Here is a 23,259-nt window from a genome sequence, read left to right on the forward strand (position 1 = left end):
TTTTGTCGGTCATGGGGCTTAAACTCTGGGCCTGGGCACTGTCCCTGCACTCTTCAGCACAAGGCGAGCGCTCTACCGCTTGAGCCACAGCGCCACTTCCCCGTAGTTTATTCTTTCATGTACATTTCTGTAGATTTGGTGTTTGAACAGAAGAATTTGCTTGGCTTAATCTATCATGAATCTTCAAGCCTGGATCATTTAGTTTAAAAAATTTTTTTTTTCTTAAACTCAAGAGGTGAATTAATATTGTAATTTTGGAACGTCCCCTAATATGTTAATATGTGTGAGTTGGTACTATAGTTCATTTCATTGATATGTTAAGTATGATGTTTATAGTTAAAAATTAACTATTAAGCCTATGTAAGCATACTGTGAATAAATTTAAAATAAATTCTAATTTTTTATAGAATCATACTCATGAGCATTTCCTTGACCTTGGGGAATCCAGAAAGCAACAGGCAAATCCGCATAATTATCGTACTAGATCTGCACTGGAAGAAACCCCTAGGCCCTTGGAGGATATAGAAAATGGCACAAGTTCATCAGATGTAAGATCTCAGCACTTCATGAATTTCTCTATTAGTTTTTTTTTAATCTGACTTGCATTCTTTATTTTCATTCATGTAAGTCTTAATTCTAAAGTAGCATGTCAGCTGTTATAATAGCATGTTCTATAATAGTGATAGCTTCCTCACATGGTACATATATTCATTGCAAATTTCCAAGACAAAATGAATACTTCCCAACTTACATATACAGGTTCTGAGGTTCCGTTCAGTTAATAATACTCATTTACCTATTAAATGGTAGACCTAAGATAACATCCGTGCTTCTTTTACTTTAAAGCTAGGCTTTTAAGTTGGTATTAGAGTGCTCTGATAAACTGTAACTATAACAACTCATCAATAGGCATGTGACAATTTCAGCTAATTTATAATCTCAATATAAACTTAAGGATTTCTAAATTTAATTGTTAATTTTCACGCATAATTATTTCCACAAATACTATTCTACTAAATTAAATATTCTTTGAGCAAAGACAGTCAACTAGTTAGAACCTATTCAGCCTTAAAAACATTTTCTCTGTTCATCATTCTTTTCATAGTAAAGCCAAAGGTGGATTTAGCTTAGATAATGATGGCTATTCAGGATCCTACTGCAGTGTCTTGAAGTGACGTACAAAAGTTTTCTTAAGTGTTTTGAGATTATTTTAACTGCAATTTAAGTGTGTTTCATAGCTGTGCACAGTGGAATGTACCAATGGCACTTGGGAGGCTGGTGCAGGAAAGAAGCTGAGCTCAGGATTGTAGGCCAGCTTGAACAATCATAGTGAAGCTTTTAGAACAACTTTTTAATTGCTGTAAAAAAAAAAAAGTTCATTTCTAAACACTTTCAGTTCTTCTTTGGCCAGCTGAGAGTTACATATGTATTCTGGCAAAGCCCACAAAATACACTGCATGAACCAGACCAGTGATGGTTTTGTTTGTTCTTTTGAGATAGTCTTCCCTACCCTGCGTGCGATATTGTCGAGTTGATCTCCCAATTCTTGAACTTGGTGATTATCTTGCCTCAGTCTCTTCAGTAACTGGTGATATAGGTCCATGGGTACAGTGTCTCCTGCCTGTGTTACTCAGGAGGCTGAGATCTGAAGATTGTAGTTCAAATCCAAGCCTGGTCAGGAAAGTCTGTGAAACTCTGACCTCCAATTAACCAGCAAACAGCCAGAAGTAGAGTTGTGGCCCAAATGGTAGAGTGGTATCCTTGAGCAAAAACTCAGGTTCAGTGCCCAGACTCTTGAGTTCAAATTCCAGGACTGGGACCCAAACACAAAACATAAAATCAATGAGAACTAATTATTTGTGTTAAAAGGGTTTTTTTTGAAATATTTATAAAAGGTATGTCTTTTAAATGATTTCACAAAATATAAGTGTGATTTAGTTTATTATATATTTCCAAGATTTTGTTACATGAAAGAAATTTTACTGAATTTTTCGTTTCTTTTCAAAACTAATTTGCTGATACTTTTATCTTTTCAGAGAAGCTACATGAATTTCTAAAGCAATACTTTGAATAGAATATATCAAATACATTTTTATATTTTAGGATTTTGTATTTAGAATATAATTAATTCTGATTTTCTTTAAGGAAGTGACATGAAACATGGAAAGAATCATTGTTGGCATAGATTCTGGTTAGGTTGAGTAAAGATTAAATTTGCTATGTATTAGTTTTTGATCTTTTCATACTTGGCTTAGTTTTCAAAACTCTTTGGAATAATCGTTTAGTTCACATTCTTCAATAAACACCAAATTCTCCCAAAACATTTTTTTTTTTTTGCCTGCAAAGGAATGTACTTTATTTCCTTTTGAAAAATGGTTCAGGGGCTGGGAAGGTGGCTCAGAGAGACAATGCTTGCTTACCGTGCATGAAGCCCTGGGTTCCGTTCCTCAGAACCACAGACACAGAAAAAGCTGCAAGTGTTGGTGGGCTCAAGTTGGAAGAGTGCTAGCTTTGAGCAAAGAAGCTCAGGGACAGTGCGCAGGCCCTGAGTTCAAGCCCCAGGACTGGCAAGGAAAAAAAAAAGGTTTATTGTACCCAGAAATTAGTAATATTGAGCCAGGCATTGGTGGCTCATGTCTGTGTAATCCTAGCTATTAAGGCGGTTGAGATCTGATATTTGTGGTTTGAAGCCAGCCCAGGTAGGGAGGAACACTGAGTCTCTTATTTTCAGTTAACTACCAGAAAGTCAGAAGTGGAACTGTGAGTCATGGGGTAGAATAGCAAAAAGCTCAGAGACATTTCCAGGCCCTGAGTTCAACCCCTCCCTCCCCCACCCCCCATGATTGAAAAACAACAAAAACATAGAAGCATTTAACCATTTTTGTAGAGATATTTCAAGATTTTGAACTTAAATAACTTGGGTTTAAATTAAGCCTTTTAATTATTAATTACACTGCCTTAGGCAAATTTCTTAGTGTTTTTGAGCTTCAGTTTCTTTAATGAAATAATCTGATGCTAACACTGTTGATACCAAATGAGATGATATAGATAAAATACTTAGAATAGTTTCTGACATACAGTAGAAGCTTACTAAATTGGTGGGTTATTATTATTGGATTGTAAAGTTTTTATGAGCAAAGAAGACTGATGACATTTTATGACCTAAACACCCCGATTTTAGGAAGAAAATACCTTCACCCCATAGTAGTTGCCTTTGAGTCATAAATGTTTGCTTTAGGATACAGTCTAGTTATATTTTAATCCTTTCTCATTTGGGTAAAATAAGGCTACAGTTAGAATATCTGTTTTGGTATGTTAAAGATGTCAATAATAAGTTCACCATAAATGTGAATGATTTTGTGGCTCTGAAAGCATCTACAGTAGTAACAAAAAACTTAGTAGTAGCAAAAATCCCAGCCAAGCTACTTAAGACATATGTTCCGAGGGTTGTGGTTTGGAGCCAGCCTAGGAATACAAATCCATGAGACTGTTGTCTTCAATTAAGCAGCAAAAAACTGGGACTGAAGAAAGTGCTTAAGTGGTGAAGTGTCAGCCATGAATAAATAAAACCCAGTGCTAAGGTCTTCAGTTCAAGCTCAAGTACAGTCCAGAGGGGAAAAAATACATTGCAATGACTCACACCTGTAGTCCTAGCTGCTCAGCAAGTGAGGATCAGGAGATGATATTTGAAACCAACAATACCCTCATTTCAACCAGTAAGCTGGGAGTGGTGTTTACCTATCATTCCAGCATTCAGGAGATAGAGGATAAACAGTCATGAGTTTAAACAGTCATGAGATTAAATTGAGCTGTTTTGTAAGACCCCTTGTCAAAAACACCAGGTGAGCTGGGGATTGAGATACATATCACTTTGGGGTAGAGTGCTTGCCTGTCATGTATAAGATCTTGGGTTCAAATTTTCAGCACAGTTTTAAAAAATTGAAACAATTACTTTTAGTAATAATTGGTATTATGACTTTGTATACATTTACTTATTGCTGTTTTGAATTAAAATGTAAAGGCTATGCTTTGGAACTAACCTGAGACAGGTGTTAATTATCCCAATATTGTTGTTATTAGAAGATAGCCCTGATCCTGTAATTACAGGATATTCTTCTATAAAATAATGCAGTAATGTCTTCGATGTCTTTTAGGAAGGGGAGGTAGTTGCTGTCAGTGGGGGAACTTCTGAAGAGGAAGAGAGAGCATGGCACAGCGATGGCAGTTCTAGGTAAGTGACAACTTTTACCACTCAGTTTTTTTTTATTTTAATTTTATTTTATTTGTGAACATACTGTACAGAGGGGTTACAATTACATTTACCACTCAGTTTTATACAAAGTCTCTAGAAAGTGAAATTTTTGTAGAGATTGTATGGGACGTCTCCCTCCTTTCTTCCTCCTCTTCCTGTTCTTCTTCCTCTTCCTAAAGAATTTTAAAAGGTTTTGGAATTAGAAAAATTTTTTTTAGTTTATTGGTTATGATGTACTGTTTTAGTATTCCCCTTTATTGTGACATTTCTTTTCTGTTTTATAAAAGTCTTAAAGTTGTATCCTACATATAGATGATATATAAAAGCCTTTTCCTTAGTGATTACTCCAGTGATTACTCAGACTGGACAGCAGATGCAGGAATTAATTTGCAGCCACCAAAGAAAGTTCCTAAGCATAAAACCAAGAAAGCAGAAAGCAGTTCAGATGAAGAAGAATCTGAAAAGCAGAAACAAAAACATATTAAGAAGGAAAGGAAAAAGATAAATGAAGAAAAAGATGGACCAACATCACCAAAGAAAAAGAAACCCAAAGAAAGAAAACAAAAGGTTGGTTTAAAAGAATTACAAATTTAGTGCTTTCTTCTATGAAAATAACTCAAAGCATACATTTTATAAGTATGATTGATCCCAGGGGTATTGGTAATTTGAAGCCAGTCCAGACACAGTTTTATGAGACCATCTCAGCTAATAAGAAGCAAGTCACAGTGGTGGTACATGCTGTGTCTGTGTAAAGCATAAAGGGGAGCATTGGAGTTTGGGCCAGCTGGGTAGGAAGCAAGATGCTGTTAGAAAAACAAGCATTAAGGGTTGGGGAGTGGCTCAAGTAACAGCATCTGCCTAGAAAGTACAAGTTTTTGAGTTCAAAGCCTAATACTGCCAAAAAATGTGTGTGTTGAACATAGACATTGCTGAAGTTTATTAAATAATAAGAGAAAAGCTGAAGTACATACTACCTTTTAGGCTTTCAGATAATATCAAGACCATGTGCTCACTTTTTGTGACCAATAAACTGCTCAGGCATAGTTTTATTCTTATCCATGACACTTAATATTTTAAGGAGCCAGGTTCCAGTAGCTCACACCTGGAATCCTAGCTACACAGGAGGCAGAGATCTGGGGTTCCTGGTTCAAAGCCAGCCAAGGCAGGTGAGCCTGGGAGACTTACCTCCAATTAACCACCAGAAAACTAGAAGTTGAGCTGTGGCTCAAGTGGTAGAGTGCTTGCCTTGAGCTGAAGAGCTCAGGAACAGCGTCCAGACCCCGATTTCAAGCCCCACAACTGACCAAAAAAAAAAAAGTAAAGGATTTGGCTTGACAGTATTTCCTTTGTTAAAAACAAAAAAGAAGCATAGGTGAGAAAGGAAAAGAAATATCTCAGACTATTTAGAAATATAATGCCCACTTCATGGAAATAATTAACCTCTGTAGTACTACTTACCCTATTTGAAAATAACATTAGTTCTTAATAAGAACAGAATGTAAAATTTTTTTCTTGATTTGTTTTATGGAAAGGTTAGCCAGTGTCTCAGGCCTATAATCCTAGTTATTTAGCAGGCTGAGATCTGAGGATCAAGATTTGAAGCCAACTTGGGCAGGAACATCCTTGAGACTTTTAATCTCTAATTCATCACCAGCAAGCCAGAAGTGGACTGTGATGCAAATGGTAGAGGGCTAGCCTTGAGCAAAAAAGCCAAGGGAAAGTGCGCAGCTCTTGAGTACTGGCACACGTGTGGGCACAGGCACACCCACATACAAATTTGTACAATTGTATTTTAAAAGAGGAGACTCAAAGAGCTTATCATTTGGGATTTGTGGCTATGTCTTGCCTAGTGTTATCAATGTTATCAATAGATTTTTATTTTGCTATTTCTGTCTCTGATTTAGATTGCTTGAAACAGCTGTTGCTGCTGTCATTTTTTTAGAGTTTAAGTTATTTATTTTTATTAAGTATTTTTCCAAAGAGGCTTCTATTCTAGAAATGAGGTTATGAGTACAGTGCTTTCTGATCAGTGCCCTCTCTTTCATTTTTCTCCATCCTATGTCTGCCCTCAAATCACATAGTTAAACATTAATGCAGTGTACATTGAACACAGTGATTACATTCCTGTGCCCTTCTTCCCATTGCCTACCCCCTCAACCCAGAATGTTTCATTTTGTTTTAACAGCTAGTACTAATTGGTCAAAGAGGACCAATTAGGACTCTTCCTTTTATTTTAGGTTTTTACAATGCTTAAGAGTAAAAATACCTGGCCAAGGGTGCTGATGTTTATCTATTACTGTTTTTTTTTTGCGGGCGGGGGGTTGGGGGGGGTTCAGTCGTGGGGCCCTGAACTCTGGGCCTGTGTGCTGTCCCTCAGCTCTTCAGCTCAAGGCTAGCACTCTACCACTTGAGCCACAGCGGCACTTCCGGCTTTTTTCTTTTTGCTTATGTGGGGCTGAGGAATCGAACCCAGGGCCTCAGGCATGCAAGGCAAGCGCTCTACCACTGAGCCACCTTCCCAGCCCCATCTATTATCTGTTATCCCAGCTGCTTGAGAGGCAAAAGTCTCCGTAGGAGGATTACAGTTCCAGGTCAGCCTCATCAAAATTATTATGTCATTTATAAAAATAAAAAAAAGTCCCAACCAAAAGAAAAGGGCATTGGTTTGATGTCAGAGCCACTTGCCACAGAAGCCCCTGCAATAACTCAAAAGAAGAGAAAGATTCTTACTCCCCTTTGAATCTCTGTAGTAATGTAGTAATATTGCTTTGTAATGTTCCGTGTTTCCGTAGAGACTGGCTGTGGGAGAACTAACTGAGAATGGTTTGACATTAGAAGAATGGTTGCCTTCAGCATGGATTACCGACACCCTTCCTCGAAGGTGTCCGTTTGTGCCCCAGATGGGTGATGAGGTACTTTTCAATTATCTTTTTTTTTTCCCTTCACGTAATAACCTTCAAATAGTAACTTTCATGTAATTACGCTTTATCTTAAATACAACTTTTATTGCTCTTGAAGCACACATCTAGAAGACTGCAGAAGCTTTACAAAAGTATTTTATTCTGGAGAGTCATAGCAGTGATGGAGAAACTACAGCTATCAGGAAAGATCAGCTGATAATCTTTTAAGACCATTGCAAAATTATGATAATTGTCATTTTTAAAATCTGCATTTTTTGATAGGTTTCATTGCTAGTTTTTTTTTGTAAATAACATTTTTTAAGAAATAAATATGACATGTTAAAGGAAGATAATATTTGAAAGTTTATTTTTATTTGCTAATTTTTGTCAGTTGTGGGGCCTGAACTCTGGGCCTGGGCACTGTCCCTCAGCTTTTCAGCTCAAGGCTAGCTACCACTTGAGCCACGGCGCCACTTCTGGATTTTTCTGCTTATGTGGTGCTGAGGAATTGAACCCAGGGCCTCATGCATGTAAGGCACGCATTCTACCACTGAGTCACCTTCCCAGCCCCTACAGTTTATTTTTAATTTAATTTTAGTTTGGAAAGTTTTACTTGTGTTTTGATTTATTCTTAAAATCTATAAACCTCAAATAAGACTTTTCCCTGTGGAGCTGAGTTCACACCTTTCAAGCACTCCACACTGCGCTATATCTTCCAACCCATATTTCAGAGCCTGTGATTCTAGCTGCTTGATAGGAGGGAATTGGGAGGTCACTATTGAAGAACAGTCCATGCATAAAAACTGACATTCGAATTACGGGCTGGGCTGGATGGACAGGCTGGCGCTTACCTGTCATCCCCGCAACTCCACACAGTTGTAGCACTCATTGCCTGGAAGGCCCTAGCATCAAACAAAACCCTGTCTTTGGAAGTCAACAATGCAAGAATGGGCTAGAAAGCATGACCAAACTTAGAATGGTTGCCTAGCAAAAGTGTACAGTTCTGAATTCAGTAGCTAATACTGCAGAGAGAAACAGACTGACAGATTAGCACCAGAAGTTAGAATGAATTGAAGAATTTAGATAATTCCCTTGGGTGGTAGCTTATTTGATACACAGTTTAACCAAGAATGTTATCTGGTATCCAACAACATAATAAAAGAGTTGTAGAGCCTTCTTTAGTAAATACGCTCACTCATAGTAGTATAATATGGTTACTGGCCATTTAATAATAAAAACAAAGTTTTAATGCAAGAATGACTATAAAGAAGGTTGAATTTCTTTAAAGACTTATTGCCTCATTATAGTGTTTTTAAGTAGACCAAAAGTTAATGCTTCCTTATTGAGTCAGACTTTTGAAGTTGTGTTTTTCAGTTGTTGGTGCTTGAACAGTCAGTACGATTAAAAAGTCCTACTATTCAGTACCATTCCTTAGTTTTTTTCCTGCCATCTTTGCTAGGTTTCAGACCCAGTGTTTTTCTTTCTCACACGATAGTGAGCTACATCCTCTCTCCTTAAGTCATTCCTGTATTTGAAATCCTAGACACCTGAAGCAGTAATGAAATATATAGATAGGACAGTGTCTATTCCAAAATGTTACTAAGAATTTAACAGCAGTTTAATAAGTTCTCCTATTTTATAGTGATGGAGAAGGGGTACTTGATAAAATGTTTCAAGTAGTAGTTATGCAAAGTAATTTTTAGCAGTCATTTAAGTTGGATCTTCATGAAACAGGGATAAATATATGCTTTCTTATTAAGATGTGTTTTAAGGATTGAACTTAGATAATACACATACAATTTTAAATAATGAAATTAAAAATTAACTACTCATGAATTTCTAATATGTATCCAATGTCCTGTAATTTAGAATACTTTGATTACAGCTAAGAGGCTTTTAAACAACTTGAAGAATGGAGATATAAAAAATTAATACTAGAATTTCTAGGACTAGGTTTTCAGCAGTTAGATCCACAGTTCTGCCAAAAAAGAGGAAATTCTATAGCTCAAAGGATACTGGATTTTATCTTCAGTTTTAGGTAAATCTTAGAAATACCTACATTTAAAAATTGTGATTTTATTTGCTCTTTAGGTTTATTATTTTCGACAAGGACATGAAGCATATGTTGAAATGGCTCGGAAAAATAAAATTTATAGTATCAATCCCAAAAAACAACCATGGCATAAGATGGAATTACGGGTATGCCACTGACTTACTCATACAAAGATAAGTTCATGGAATTTATAGCAAGTTACATCGGGAGTTAACTATTTTTATGATAAGAAACTGTATTGTGAAAATGCCTTGTTTAATTGAAGTAGTCCTGAGAACAGAAGGTGAAAATTGGCCAACACTAATATCTACATATTTTAAATTCAATGAGTATGTCTAGATTTATCAACTATAGTTCAAAATAATATTTTTTTAGTTGTATTATAACTTGCAAATCATAAGATGTACCAACTGTAAGGACATAGCTCAATAAATTTTTGCACATACATACAGTAATCACCTCGTTCAAGATCAAAACCAAGAAATGTTGTTTATTTTGTAAAGGTGATGCCTTATTTTCTCTATCTTAGGAACAAGAATTGATGAAAATAGTTGGCATCAAGTACGAAGTGGGATTACCTACCCTTTGCTGCCTTAAACTTGCTTTTTTGGATCCTGATAGTGGTAAACTGACTGGCGGATCATTTACCATGAAGTAAGGACTGTTGAAAGAGGCAATGGTTTTATTAGTATTGCAGTATTTTTTAAGATTCAGATGAATTTGAACATGTCTTAGATATTTTTAAGTATATAACCTAATCAATTGTTTCTATTTATAATTAGATACCATGACATGCCTGATGTTATAGATTTCCTAGTCTTGAGACAACAGTTCGATGACGCAAAATATAGGCGGTGGAATATAGGTGGGTAATTTTTTCAGAAGCCATGGATGTTTTTAATACATCCTTTTTTCCTTAAGAAGTGATTTGCCTTTTTCTTAGAATTTACAAAATTAGAAAACTTCCATTTGTAGTAATATTAATGTAAGATAATGTTTCAGAGGTATTTTTAAGTTTTAATAAAACTGAAAATTCCTTAGTTGATACTTATGTTTCATCTCTTACATTTAGTAACTGTTATAAACCACTTAAAATTGTTTTACATGTTAAGCTGAATTATTATCCATAAATATTAACAGAATTCATATTCAAAGATAAAATTGCCTTAACAAATTAGTATAATTTGGAAAGACACTTAAAGCCAAGTTGTCTTTTTAGAAATGTTAAAATCATAAACTCGTAGAAATTTTAAAGTCACAAAAGTTCCTAGGCATTAAATATTAATTTTTATAAAAATAAATTTGATCTTCATTTCAGTTCTTCTCTTGCCACTCACCACGTACTCTACCCTCCTTCAGTTATTTTTCAGGGAGTGTTTTTTTTTTACTATGTTACCCTTGTCCTGAGACCGTCCAGGTCTCTGAACCATTGAGCCCAGCCTAAATCAAATGTTTCAAATGATAATTTTTATTAAAAAATTAATAATTGTAAAAAATGGTAATTTTTATTAAATCTTAAAAAGATTAGCATTAATTATGCATTGAATTTTTCTTGAAGTTAATCATTAATTGGTGTTTTGTATCAGAAGTAAAATGTATCCACCTATAAACTGCCATTTAAAATCTCATTAGTAATTTTTACTTTAGTCTTCCCTTGTGTTTTAAGGCTTACTCTGACTGGTAGACTACATTATTTTCTTAAATTTATTGTTATTGTAAGACACTGCTCTTTGTGGTTAATCATACATGCATTACCCAATTAATCCTCTTTAGCTTTCTGTCCTGAATCTGTGTAGGCTCACACCAGTAATCCTAGCTACTCAGGAGATCTGAGGATCACAGTTCAAAGTCTACAGGCAGGAAAGGCCATGAGTCTCCTATCTCTTATTAACCACCAGAAAAGTCAGGGACAGTACTCAGATTCTTTGAGTTCAAGCCCCATGACCAGCACCAAAAAAGGAAAAAGAAAAAAAAGTTGATGGAAATCACCATTTTGTCTACATGAAATTATGGTGATGTGAAGATTGCTGTTTATTAAATTATAAAGTAGCTTTAAGATGGTCATCCGTCTACATCTGGGGAACAAGTACAGACTTATCTAGTACACTGTATCATGTTTCCTATTAACATTGCCTGTTAAAATACTCAAACGAAATTTGTATCTAAAATCATGTAATTTACTTCTAGTTCCACTTATCATATATCTCTTGTTTTTTTCTTTTATAAGGCATTTTATGCATACTTTTATAAACTTGTAAAGCATGAGATGATGATTTTTTTGGGGGGGGGGCGGTCCAGTCGTGGGGCCTGAACTCTGGGCCTGGGCACTGTTCCTCAGCTCTTCAGCTCAAGGCTAGCACTCTACCACTTGAGTCATAGCGCCACTTCTGACTTTTTTCTTTTTGCTTACATGGTGCTGAGGAATCAAACCCAGGGCCTCATGCATGCAAGGCAAGCGCTCTACCACTGAGACACCTTCCCAGCCCCAAAATAAAATTGATTCTAGTTTATTTTTCCTTAATGGTGTATTAAAAATAAAATACCTTAATTGAAGGCATTTATTAAAACATCACCATTTTTTTATAGATGGGAAAAATTAAAAAATAATGTACCAAAGTCATACAGATACTGTGTTTAAATTCAAGTCTTTCAGATTTTCACCTATGCTAACTAGGAGAAAACTCAAAAAGTATTGTGAAAGCCAAAGATAAATAAACCATACACAAAAGAAGAGAATGTCTTCCTGTTTTCTTATGATATGGAGGAAAGCTGAGAAGATTTAGATCAGAAAAGGCTGTAGTGTTTGTAGCTTATTTGGGACTTTGAAAAGCAGTGCAATACAATGTAATTGTTTTTTGTTGTTGCTGTTGCTGCTGGTCCTGGGGCTTGAACTCTGGGCAGGGGTACTGTCCCTGAGCTGCTTTTGCTCTAGGCTGGTGCCTTACCACTTGAGCCACAGGGCCACTTGTGTGTCTTTTTCTGTGATTATATTTGGAGCTAAGAGTCTCATGGATTTTCCTGTTAGTCTGTCTGCGAACCTCAATTCTAAATCTCAGGATTATAGGCATGAGCTACCAGCACCTGGTTTGTGATTGCTTTTTGGTAATGAATTAGACAAGAGAACATTCTCAGTTTTATAAAAATTAGGGTTTGTTGTTGTTGTTAGTACAGAAAAGGGTGTATATCTCTATGTGTGTGTGTGTGCATATATATATATATATATATACATATATATATGCATACACATACATATATATAATTACACATACATACCTCGAGATTATTTGAGAGGAAAGAGGGCAAGTTGGGTTTTTTTTTTTGAGCCACACCCAGAGCCCTTACTTATAAGGCTGATGCTTTGATTGTTGTTTGTGTGAAGTGAAATACAGAAAATAAGAAATTAAAGATGGACTATGAATATTTATTGAGTAGAAATTACCTAAATTATATACATAAGTGAAATGTTTGGATATCGTCCTGATGGTGAAATTAAAATGCTGGATATGCAAAAGTGCTAAAGTGAATTTTTCATATCTAAAGGAATATAAGAAATGGGATTAAGTCCTCTTCAAGTGTGCTTATTAAGCATTTTATCACACTCAGTATTGCTAATTTTACGTATTTATTTTGGGAATATGTGGGTTCATTTTCTGTCTTGCAAAATCACACAAGAAGTTTTAAGTCCTTATAGCTGTACTTTAGGAAAAAGCAGTTAGATGCAACAACACATTTCAGAGTAATGATATGGTTTTGTTCTTTTCTAGGTGACCGTTTCAGATCAGTCATAGATGATGCTTGGTGGTTTGGAACAATTGAAAGCCAGGAACCTCTTCAACCAGAATACCCTGATAGTTTGTTTCAGTGTTACAATGTTTGGTAAGAAAGTATTTGTATTAATTTTAGTTAGGCTAGACTTATTTTCAGTGTTTTTCCCATACGTTGAGGAAGAAAAATACTTTTCTCAAACACAGAAGTAATTGTTCATAAAATGGGATTAAAATGTTTTTTACAGTTCAATAAGCATATTTTTATTTTCCTTTCTAAAGCTGGGACAATGGGGATACAGAAAAAATGAGCCCCTGGGACATGGAGCTTATACCTAACAATGGTGAGTAAATTTGGGCCACTATATGAACTTAAATAGATTTACTAACTTGCTACTATATAAGATTGTTGAAAAGATCCAATAGAAAAACTTATTCAGTAAATATTTATCATACATTTATTATTGACCCTAAAGGCTTATGAGTGAGCAACATAAAGATATAATCCTAGTTAGTTGGATATTTTCAGTCTAGCAAGGAAGAATGAGTTAAATTAGTACAGTGACATGTGAGTGTTTGTTATTACTCATCCCTAAAACACCACCATTTGGGAAAGAAGTTCTTTTTGTAACTAGCAGAATACTTAAAAGATAATAACACTTAAGAGTATAGCTTTGAGTTGGACTTAAATCCTCACTCTCACTTTACTGTGTGCTCTTGACACACTCAATCTTGGCACACTTAATCTCAGAACATCAGCTTTTGAGAACTCAGATTTTGATTACATAAGCAAATAACCTTTCTTGTAGGGCTGCTTTGAGAATTATCTATGTAAAGTGCATATTATAATAAGAGCCTGACACATGTAAGAGCCCAAAAAGGAAGAGGTAGTCACTATTAAAAAAATTAGTAATAACTGCCACCTTAATTATATATATATGTATGTATGTATGTATGTATGTATGTATGTATAATATGACATCTTCCTTATGCTGAGAAAAGGAGGTTGTGGATGAAGCATGGCAATTGTATTTATTTTCATTCACTCATTTTTTCACTGTGTGTTTGTATGTATGTTTATTTGTTTGTGTGCATTTAGGCATGTGCTTGCCAGTACTGGGGCTTGAATTCAGCTTCTCAACACAACTGGTTGGCTTTTTTGCTCAGGTTGGCATTCTACCACTTGAGCCACATTTGCACTTCTAGCATTTTGATCATTAATTGGAGATAAGAGTCATATTTTTTATTTTTAACAATGTATTCCTTTGTAATCCTCAAATCTTTTAAGAATAAAGTTTTGCATTAATAGAAGTAATTGTTTGTAAGTCATTTTAAAATGGAATTCCTGAGTAGCTAAGTAGTTAATATATTCTAAAACTCAGCGAAGAAAAAATGATTGGAAAAACTAAATTTATTCTCAAAAACTGGAAGTGAACTTGAGAAATGAGGATTTTTAAGATTAATTTCTTACAAAATCATCTCTTAAAATACTAATACAATTTTGTTTCACTGCTAACTTAAAACTCCAAGGTATCTTGTAACTATGTTACAGAAGTCATTGAGTTTTTATGAGCTTTAAAACCCTAGGTTAATTAGAAGAGGAGTAATACTGGCTTTGTTAATGGCTTTTCTATTTTTTTCAAATAAGTAATTATACTTGATTTACTAATTTGGTTCATAATCTACTTGTGTGTGTACATGTATGCCTATGTATATTGATAGGTTATTGGGACATACATAAGTATATACACAATTTAAATACAGTATGAGGAAGGATATTTAGTAGTACACAGAATGGTAAATTTCCTAGTGTTTCATAATGGATTCTTATATCTGCCACCACCCTCTTGGTTGTTGTAACTAAAATGCTGAAGATTTAGACGTGAAAAAATGGCTTCATCACCTCAGCAAAAAGCATTAAGAATCATGTACCAATGTTGCGACATTAGGAAGTTTCTGACTTTTCTGAAAGTATTTGTGAAAATTACTTTCCTTAGTTCAGTTTTACCTTGTATTATGTTTTATCAAAGTAAATAAGGCAATTATAGTTTAAAATGATTCGGTAGGTCAAAATATTGAAAGTAATACAACCTATAGCTCGGGCTGATGTGATTACAAGGAAGGAATTAATTGAACTTGGCCATGAGTAGTAATCTTCTTACCCTTTCACAACATAGTTAAGTGATTCCAATTTTTGAGTTATTTAAAGAACATATATTTTATGGGCAGGAATAAGCTCTTTAATCTGCAAAATGATTTTTATCACAAACTAAACATCCTTGTAGCCCTTCGTTCTTCTGCTTTTGTCGCTCTCCTTGGAACCAACACAGCTGTTGGAGCTATGAAGATCTCCCTGATTGTACTTTACCCTGCTCCATGGTACCCTAGTCACCAATGTCTGAATGCATATGAGAACTCAGGATTCTCGTGCTCATGAAGATGGGATGTTTTCTTTTTTCTCCTGGCACTGAGGGAAAGCAAGAAAGAGTTTTTAAAAAAAATCCTTTATTGGAAGGTTTCAACTCTGGCATTGCTAAGCTTGGGATCAGATCACTCTAGTTTGGATTACCTTGGGCACTGCAGGTAGGAAAGATAGCAGTATCCCTGGCTCTAACCATTAGACACCAGTAGCACACATTTCTTCAGTTTGGGACAATGGAAAATACCTTAAGTCATTACCAAATATCCAAGGAAGGGAGCCAGGATCAGTTCTCCTACAATGGAACATTGGCAGATTATTGGGCCTCTCTCCAGGATCTTTGAAAACACAGTTCCTATAGGATTGTGGTCTCTTCTAAAATGTGAAACTGAGAGAACTGACATTCTCTTCATAACTGCAAAGAGAGCTGACTGCAAAGCAAAGCTAGCAATACTGCTGCAGTCACAGCTATGAAGGTACTAAGATTTACTGACCCATTAAAGATAAACTTGGACAAAGTATGTATCATCTGCGAATGACTTTTTCCTAAACACCAATAAAAGAAATAAGATTCAGAGCAGAAAGTTGGAAACAAAGAACAGCCATCAATAGAGTAAGCTACAAAGTAGGTAGTTTGGCTTCTCACTTCTACAGAAAAGAAAATGAAACCTAAAGATGACTGCTGTGTTATCTGGGCTTAAGGTTCAGTTGAATTTATGAAAGAGTCTAGACTCAGGGTCTGGATCACTCACACCTATAATCCTAGCTACTCAGGAGGCCCATTGCTGAGGATGATGATTCTAAGTCAGCTCTAGCGGGAAAGTACATGAGGCTCTCTTATCTCCAATAAATTACTCAGAAAAAGCCAGAGGTAGTACTGTGGCTCAAGTGGTAGAGAGCTAGCCTTACACAAAAGAAGCTCAGGAATAGCTCCCAGACCTTGAGTTCAAACCCCAGGGTTGGCAAAAAGGAAAGAAAAAGACTGTGCTCAACCAGGGCGGAGGGGGTGGGAATCCCTCCAACAAAGACCTAAACCATTGCAAACTTTAAAAGAAAAGAAACAAAAACAAAATGGAATGCCTTACTCTTTAGAACAAATGTAAGAGAAGAGATTTACCTTTTTTTTTTTTTGTGCCAGTATTGGAGATTGTACTCAGGACCTTGCACTTTCCCTTGGCTTCTTTTTTCCGCCCCCCTTTCTCTGTTGGTACTCTACTATTTGAGCCAGTTCTGGCTTTTTGCTGGTTAACTGGAGGTAACAGTTTCATGGACGTTCCTGCCCTGGTTGGCTTAGAACCAGGATCCTTACATCTTAACCTTCTGAGTAGCTAGGATTACAGGTGTGAGCCACTAGTGCCCAGTAAGAAGACATTTAAAAGAAGCAGAATAGTTTGTTTGTTTGGTTTTTTTTCTTTTTTGATCAGTTGTGTGGGGCGTGAACTCTGGGTCTGGGCGCTGTCCTTCAGCTCAAGGCTAGTGCTCTTATCATTTGAGCCACAGTGCCACTTCTGGCTTTTTTCTGCTTATGTGGTGCTGAGGAATCGAACCCAGGCTCCCATGCATGCAAGGCAGCACTCTACCACTGAGCTACCTGCCCAGCCCAAAATGGATGGTTTTAGAGAATCTTTTTTTTTTTTTTTTTCAAGGAAAGGTGTTTATTTACTGGTCCTGCCATGGCAGCAGTTACTAAGAGCAGACTGGCAGAAGTCCTACCTTCAGGATTGTCTCTGAGAAGATAAGGAAGAATTTACTCATTTAGGAAGGGAGCAAGGGCTTGGAGTGAGTTTCCTTCTCAATGGCTACAAGCAATTTACTGTGTCTCACAAGTTTGCTGAGGCCAGCCCAGGAATTCCACAATGTGTAGATTCCCAGGAGACTTTGCTTTGAGACAAAGACTTGTATATCTTTAAGTCCTGTGTTCTGACCAAGGCAGTCAGAAGAATTGCGTTGTTTTGTGTGTGAAGACCGAGACTGGTACTTTTGGATTCTACTGGTTGTCTAGCTAGAAGTTCTCATACTTCTGAGATGGAGAGGTTTAGACAAGTTCAGGGCCCCAGAGGTGTGACTCTGGCTTACCCAGTCACACCTTATTCAGCTTTCCCTATTCCTTATTCGGTTTTCCCTATTAGTCTAGAGTCCCACAGTGACTCCTTGGAGTTATATAAACCACTTCCCCCCAGAGGTTAGTGATTAAATCAGAATTTGATAGTGAGCTTCTTAGAGCATATTCTTCCTGTGGCTCAGCATCTCCACCCCACACTCTGGCCATTGAAATGTGTGCATTTCTCCCAACATCAGAATGTCAACAGAGATAAAGGAGTAGTACATGCCTCAGATTGAGCTGACACTAAAACTACACAATGGGTTTTGTATGTTTTGATGGAGGTGCTTGCTTCCCCGTTGTACCTACAACCATGGGGTTGTGAATACCTTGTTTGTACCAAAGAAGTTAGTCAAGGTGGGAACAAAGATCTTCTGTTTCTTTAAGGAAAACCAAGTCAAACCAGAGCTCAATGTATATCATAACATGAGTACTGCCCTCTCAAGTTCTTGCAGCATAGAGAAGCAGCAGGCTTTCTGGGGTGATAGGTTCCTCAGAGGTCATCATCACAGTCAACAAGTAAAGACTTTCCAAAGCAGCAGCCCTGCACATTGGCTTGGGATAAACCATATCCCCCAACGCCAAGAGGCAATTGTCACATTGTATAGCTAACCAAGGAAGACAGAGCCAGAACTCCAGAGATGAGCTTCAGTAGATGCAGAGATTTTATGCAAAACCTGGCACAGGTGCTTACATCTGTACTTTATATAAAAAATAAAATGATTCAGAAAATATTTTTCACTTGTAAATTATGTAGGTTTTCAATTGTACTTTTGAAGTAATTATAATTAAGGAATCAATTTTAAATGTAATCTTTTTGAAAATAAATTTTATTCTTGAAACATGATTTACATTTTGTTATGAAAAAGATATGCTTTGGACAGAAGGGAACCTTACTTCATTGTTGGTGGGAGGGTAAACTTGTTCAACCACTTTGGAAAGTAGTATGGAGGTTCCTCAAAAGACTCCACATAGAGCTCCCCTATGACCCAGCAATCCCACTTTTGGGCATTTACCCAAATGTTTACAAACTAAAGCTACCAGCACAACTATGTTTGTTGCAGCATTATTTACCATAGCTAAGATATGGAACCAACCCAGATGTCCCTCAGTAGATGAATGGATCAAGAAAATGTATATATACACAATGGAATTCTATGCCTCCATCAGAAAGAATGACATTGCCCCATTTGTTAGGAAATGGAAAAACTTGGAAAAATTATATTAAGTGAAGTAAGCCAGGCCCAAAGAAACACAGGTCCCATGGTTTCCCTTATTTTCAATATCTAGTATATGTCTGAGTCAAGCAGAAAAGGTCAGATAAGTTGATATTAGGGAAATGAACCCTAAGATTGTTTTTTTTCTTTCATGCAATTGTTTCTAACGCATTTATAAGATTATTTCTTTGTTGCTTTGTATGTCCCTCCCCCACAGTATAACCCCTGCTTTCACTGTATTTGATGTCGGTATAATTTGTGGAGGGGAAGGGGAAAAACAAGTCATTTAAATAAGGATACAGGTGGACCTGTTGCAACAATGAGAAATACAAGTTATGTCGAAAACGAACTTTACAACTTTGGTGGGGGGGGGGAGCGGAGAGGATTGGGTGGGGGGGGCCGGGGGAGGAAGGGAAGGGATGGGAAGGGGAAACAAAGGAGGAGGCTACAATGCTTGGTAAGAAATGCCCATGTAATTGTAACCCCTCTGTACAGTATTTTCACAATACAAAATAATAAAAAAGAAAAAGATATGCTTAACAGATCCTCAAAAAGTTAGGGTTTCTTTTTGTGAAAGATAATTCTATCTAAGGGTAACTGAAACAAATAATTACTATTCTAGTTTTCTTTCTATTTTAGCTGTATTTCCTGAAGAACTAGGTACCAGTGTTCCCTTAACTGATGTTGAATGCAGATCATTAATCTATAAACCTCTTGATGGAGAATGGGGTAGCAATCCTAGAGATGAAGAGTGTGAACGAATCGTTACAGGGATAAACCAGTTAATGACACTAGGTAAGCAACATGACTTTAGATGATGCTAGGAGAAAGCTAGGAAGGAGAATAACTAATGGTTTCTTGATCAATGAAAAATGGAAAAATGAACAATGACCACAAAATTTGATTATCTAAACTCCATGTTCTCATACAGTAAAAGGTGTAATTAATATGAGTAAAAACTAGAGACAACAGATGGTAGCATATTTAAATTTGAAGTCTTTTTTTTTTAAGTTTTATTGCAGTCTCGAAGAGGGGGGAGGTAGGTCAAATCTAGGACCTTGAACATAGCAAACCACCCTTAACCATGGAGTTATTTCTAGACTTGTAGTCTTTTTTTTTAAGTAACAAATTTTATTAAGTGGCATAAAAATCACATATAGACTTGTCTTATAAAGTGGAAACACATGCATGCATAAGCAAAGGAAAACAGGGACTAAGTGGTCTTAACTGTACTCTAGATTTCCCTCTATTGCTTTCCTGTGTCCAGTTAGCCAGTGATCCAGAGTAAAACTTCTACATCAGTTTCCTCTTGTACTTGCCTGTTATTTAAGCTAACAGTGATAAGGTGACATAATAGTAACTTAATTTTTGAGAAACCAAAGATTATGCTTGAATACACTGTTAATGACAGCTTGCCTAAAGCCTTTTGTAGATTCCTGGTGATAGGTTGTAGAAACATTTGTATGTCCACAGTTGGCCGGTTTTATATTCAACCTGTTATTTCTTTATAGAATAATAGAATTTTTTAATGTAATATGTAGAATAATCTTAACTCTGATATTTATTAAAAGACAGTAATAAAACTACATAGGGTATGCTATGGAAATTTTGTTGTTTTTATGCTGGTCCTAGGGCTTGAACTCTTGAATTTGCTGTCCCTGAGATTTTTTGCTCAAGGCTAGATGCCAGTAGCCTGTGTCACTTCAGCCACAACTCTACTTCTGGCTTTTTTGATAGCTAATTGGAGATGTATTTCACATACTTTTCTGCTGGGGCTGGCACATCCTCAGATCTCAGCCTCCTAAATAGTGAGGATTACAGGCATAAGCTATTGGTATCTAGCAATTTACTGTGTTTTAAGTCAAGTTGGATTATCTTAACCATGCAAAAATAAACTTTTTTTTTTTTACTTTAGATATTGCTTCCGCATTTGTGGCCCCTGTGGATCTACAAGCTTATCCCATGTACTGCACTGTAGTGGCCTATCCAACAGATCTAAGTACAATTAAACAAAGACTGGAAAATAGGTTTTACAGGTTAGAAACATTTTATGTTGCTAATATGAAAAGCTACCTTATCCTTTCACCTATTGTTAATGTAATGTTTGTCAATTTTATGTGTAGGTAAATGCCCATGTGAATCTCAGGGATTCTGGGTTACATTGAAGCATGTGATTCAGCTGATTTGGAATAGGATCAGTTTTGTATACTTCTTTCAAATTACCTTCAGTGCTTATGCTACTTCCTATAGACTATGATTCAAATACAGACCCTGGATAAATGTTTTTCTAGACATGATGTGATGGATGTTCAGTTCTTTCATGGGATATTTTATAAGTCAAGAGTATTTAATTTTCTCATAGATATTATACCGTACTACTTTTCTTTAGCTATCAAAACTTTTGTATGTCATTTTGCTTATATTTGGTTTATGACAAAATTATGACATTTTAACAAAAATGTAGTCAGAAAAGATTCAGTTTTTCAAAGTTTAGCATGAAATAAAACGAGTTAAAAAGCAAAAAGTTTCATTAATTTTCAACTTCTAGTTAACAGTTTCAGTGCTATGTCTTGCCTGGGATTTTAATGCTATATATTACTCTATTGAAATTTTATTTTTGTGACCAGTTGTATATTACTGTAGTCTTTTCTGTTTTAACTTAGAGTTTATTTATATTCAGAACTCATGTTTCTATATAAAATGTAACTTTGATTCTTTTACTACTTAAATCATATCATCTACCTTGTACTGGAAAATACCATTTGTTACTTCTTACTAACTCAAGGTTTCTCAGTAACAGAATTACTGACATTTGTTGCTAGGAAGTTCTGAGAATCTGTCCTGTATCTCCACAAGGAACTAATTACAGTCTCTTAGTTGTAAGAAACCAAAAATGTAGCCAACACATTGCTAAATGTCTCTTGTTCGGAGGACAAATGGAATTTCTAATTGAGAACCACTGGAGTGAATATTAGACCAGATTTGTTAGCTAAATTGTTGTTAGGTCACTTATAATTGGTTAAAGCATTAAAAAGAAGAAGCTCTAGGGCTGAGAAGTTGGCTCAGTGGTAGAGCGCTTGCCTTGCATGCCTGAGGCCCTGGGTTCGATTCTTCAGTACCACATAAGCAAAAGAAAAAAGCCGAAAGTGGCGCTGTGGCTCAAGTGGTAGAGCGTTAGCCTTGAGCTGAAGAGCTGAGGGACAGTGCTCAGGCCCAGAGTTCAGGCCCCACAACCGGACCCAAAAAAAAGAAGAAGAAGCTCTAGGATGTGCTCCTCCTCACTAGCTATCTCCTCAGCATATTTCAGATCTTTTTCAGTATCAAATGTTAGAAGTTGAAAACAAAAATTGGAGAATGGTAACTACATTTGAAGACCCAAAACTGTTCAAGCATAGACTTTACACCTAGAGCTTGGTACAATTTGTGATTAGTTGATAAGAGAGAATTGTTTATATATATTGGTTGTCAGACTACAGCTAGAAAGATAGGAGCTAATCATCTCCATCTGTTGCTGTGAAAATTCTTTCTCATAGAAACAATGCTCATTTGTTAAATGTATATGGTATATCATAGTTTGAAGAGACTTTTTTGGTTTTAACTTAAAATAAATTTACTGATAAAAGGAACTTGGTAAATCTTTTATCCTAACTTAATCTTGAGTATGTTCTTAATACAATAAATACCTTAGTGTGGTATTTTATTTATTATTAAAAATCACGTGTTATTGTTTAAAAAGCATTTTGTTTTCCTCTTACAGTTTTTCTCTGTGATACTTGTAGTTCATTCTCTTGCTACAACTGTCAGTTTTTTCTGCTTGTAATACCTCTAATTTTGTTTTCCTATGTGATACATTGAAGATATCTGTGGTTCTGTTACTAGAATAAGCCTGTGAATCTGTTTTAAATACACAGTTCTTATATAGCCTTCTGTATCTACAATTACGTACGTTTTATTTCAAGTAGTCGTATTTCTGTTGATAAAACATTATGCTTTTCTCAGTCTTCTCTATTAAGTGGGCCCATAATTACCTGTTGCCCTCAGAAGTCATTTTTATGTTTGCTTTCACAAATAAAATAGCCTAGCATGGTGGCTCACACCTGTAATCGTAGATACTCAGGAAGTTGAGATTGGCGGATTGTGGTTTGCAACTAGCTGAAGAAAAACAAAAATTATATAGTCCCAGACACTTTTAGCATTTCCAAGTGTGAGAATGTTTCTCATTTAGGTAGGTTTCTTATGAACTAACATCATTCTCATTTTTTCATTTTATTTCTAAGTCTCATCAGTATCCTAACTCTACTTTTTCACTTTACATGTTACTTGATTACTGATAGTATTGGATTAACAATTATTTCCTTTAATGTGAACAAGTCAGGAAAGGGATACTGTATATGACACGAATATGTATAACAAAAACTAAAAATTCATATATTTTCTGCCAGTTCCCCTGTATTCATTCCCCATCTTTTGAAAGAAGTATGGAATAGTTTGGTATGTCTGCTTTAGGCATTTTAAGATAGGGGTGATTTGTTTAAGATTAAGTTACAAAATCA

General features: G+C 35.8%; 1 protein-coding gene across 2 annotated transcripts in view; it reads left to right on the forward strand.

The window, feature by feature from the left end:
- Phip (pleckstrin homology domain interacting protein) overlaps window positions 1–23,259 on the forward strand; it is a 76,671-nt gene that overhangs the window by 39,782 nt on the left and 13,630 nt on the right. For both annotated transcript variants that reach the window (XM_013034109.1, XM_013034108.1), the window contains 11 exons: window positions 408–548; window positions 4,155–4,231; window positions 4,591–4,819; window positions 7,045–7,164; window positions 9,244–9,351; window positions 9,735–9,859; window positions 9,988–10,070; window positions 12,970–13,081; window positions 13,252–13,313; window positions 19,346–19,501; window positions 20,622–20,742. In XM_013034109.1, the coding sequence (XP_012889563.1) occupies window positions 408–548; window positions 4,155–4,231; window positions 4,591–4,819; window positions 7,045–7,164; window positions 9,244–9,351; window positions 9,735–9,859; window positions 9,988–10,070; window positions 12,970–13,081; window positions 13,252–13,313; window positions 19,346–19,501; window positions 20,622–20,742 (1,334 nt within the window). The remainder of the gene's footprint in view (window positions 1–407; window positions 549–4,154; window positions 4,232–4,590; window positions 4,820–7,044; window positions 7,165–9,243; window positions 9,352–9,734; window positions 9,860–9,987; window positions 10,071–12,969; window positions 13,082–13,251; window positions 13,314–19,345; window positions 19,502–20,621; window positions 20,743–23,259) is intronic.

The sequence above is a fragment of the Dipodomys ordii genome, unplaced genomic scaffold (genome assembly GCF_000151885.1).
Source record: "Dipodomys ordii isolate 6190 unplaced genomic scaffold, Dord_2.0 Scaffold182, whole genome shotgun sequence".
In the NCBI taxonomy this organism is placed as follows: domain Eukaryota; kingdom Metazoa; phylum Chordata; class Mammalia; order Rodentia; family Heteromyidae; genus Dipodomys; species Dipodomys ordii.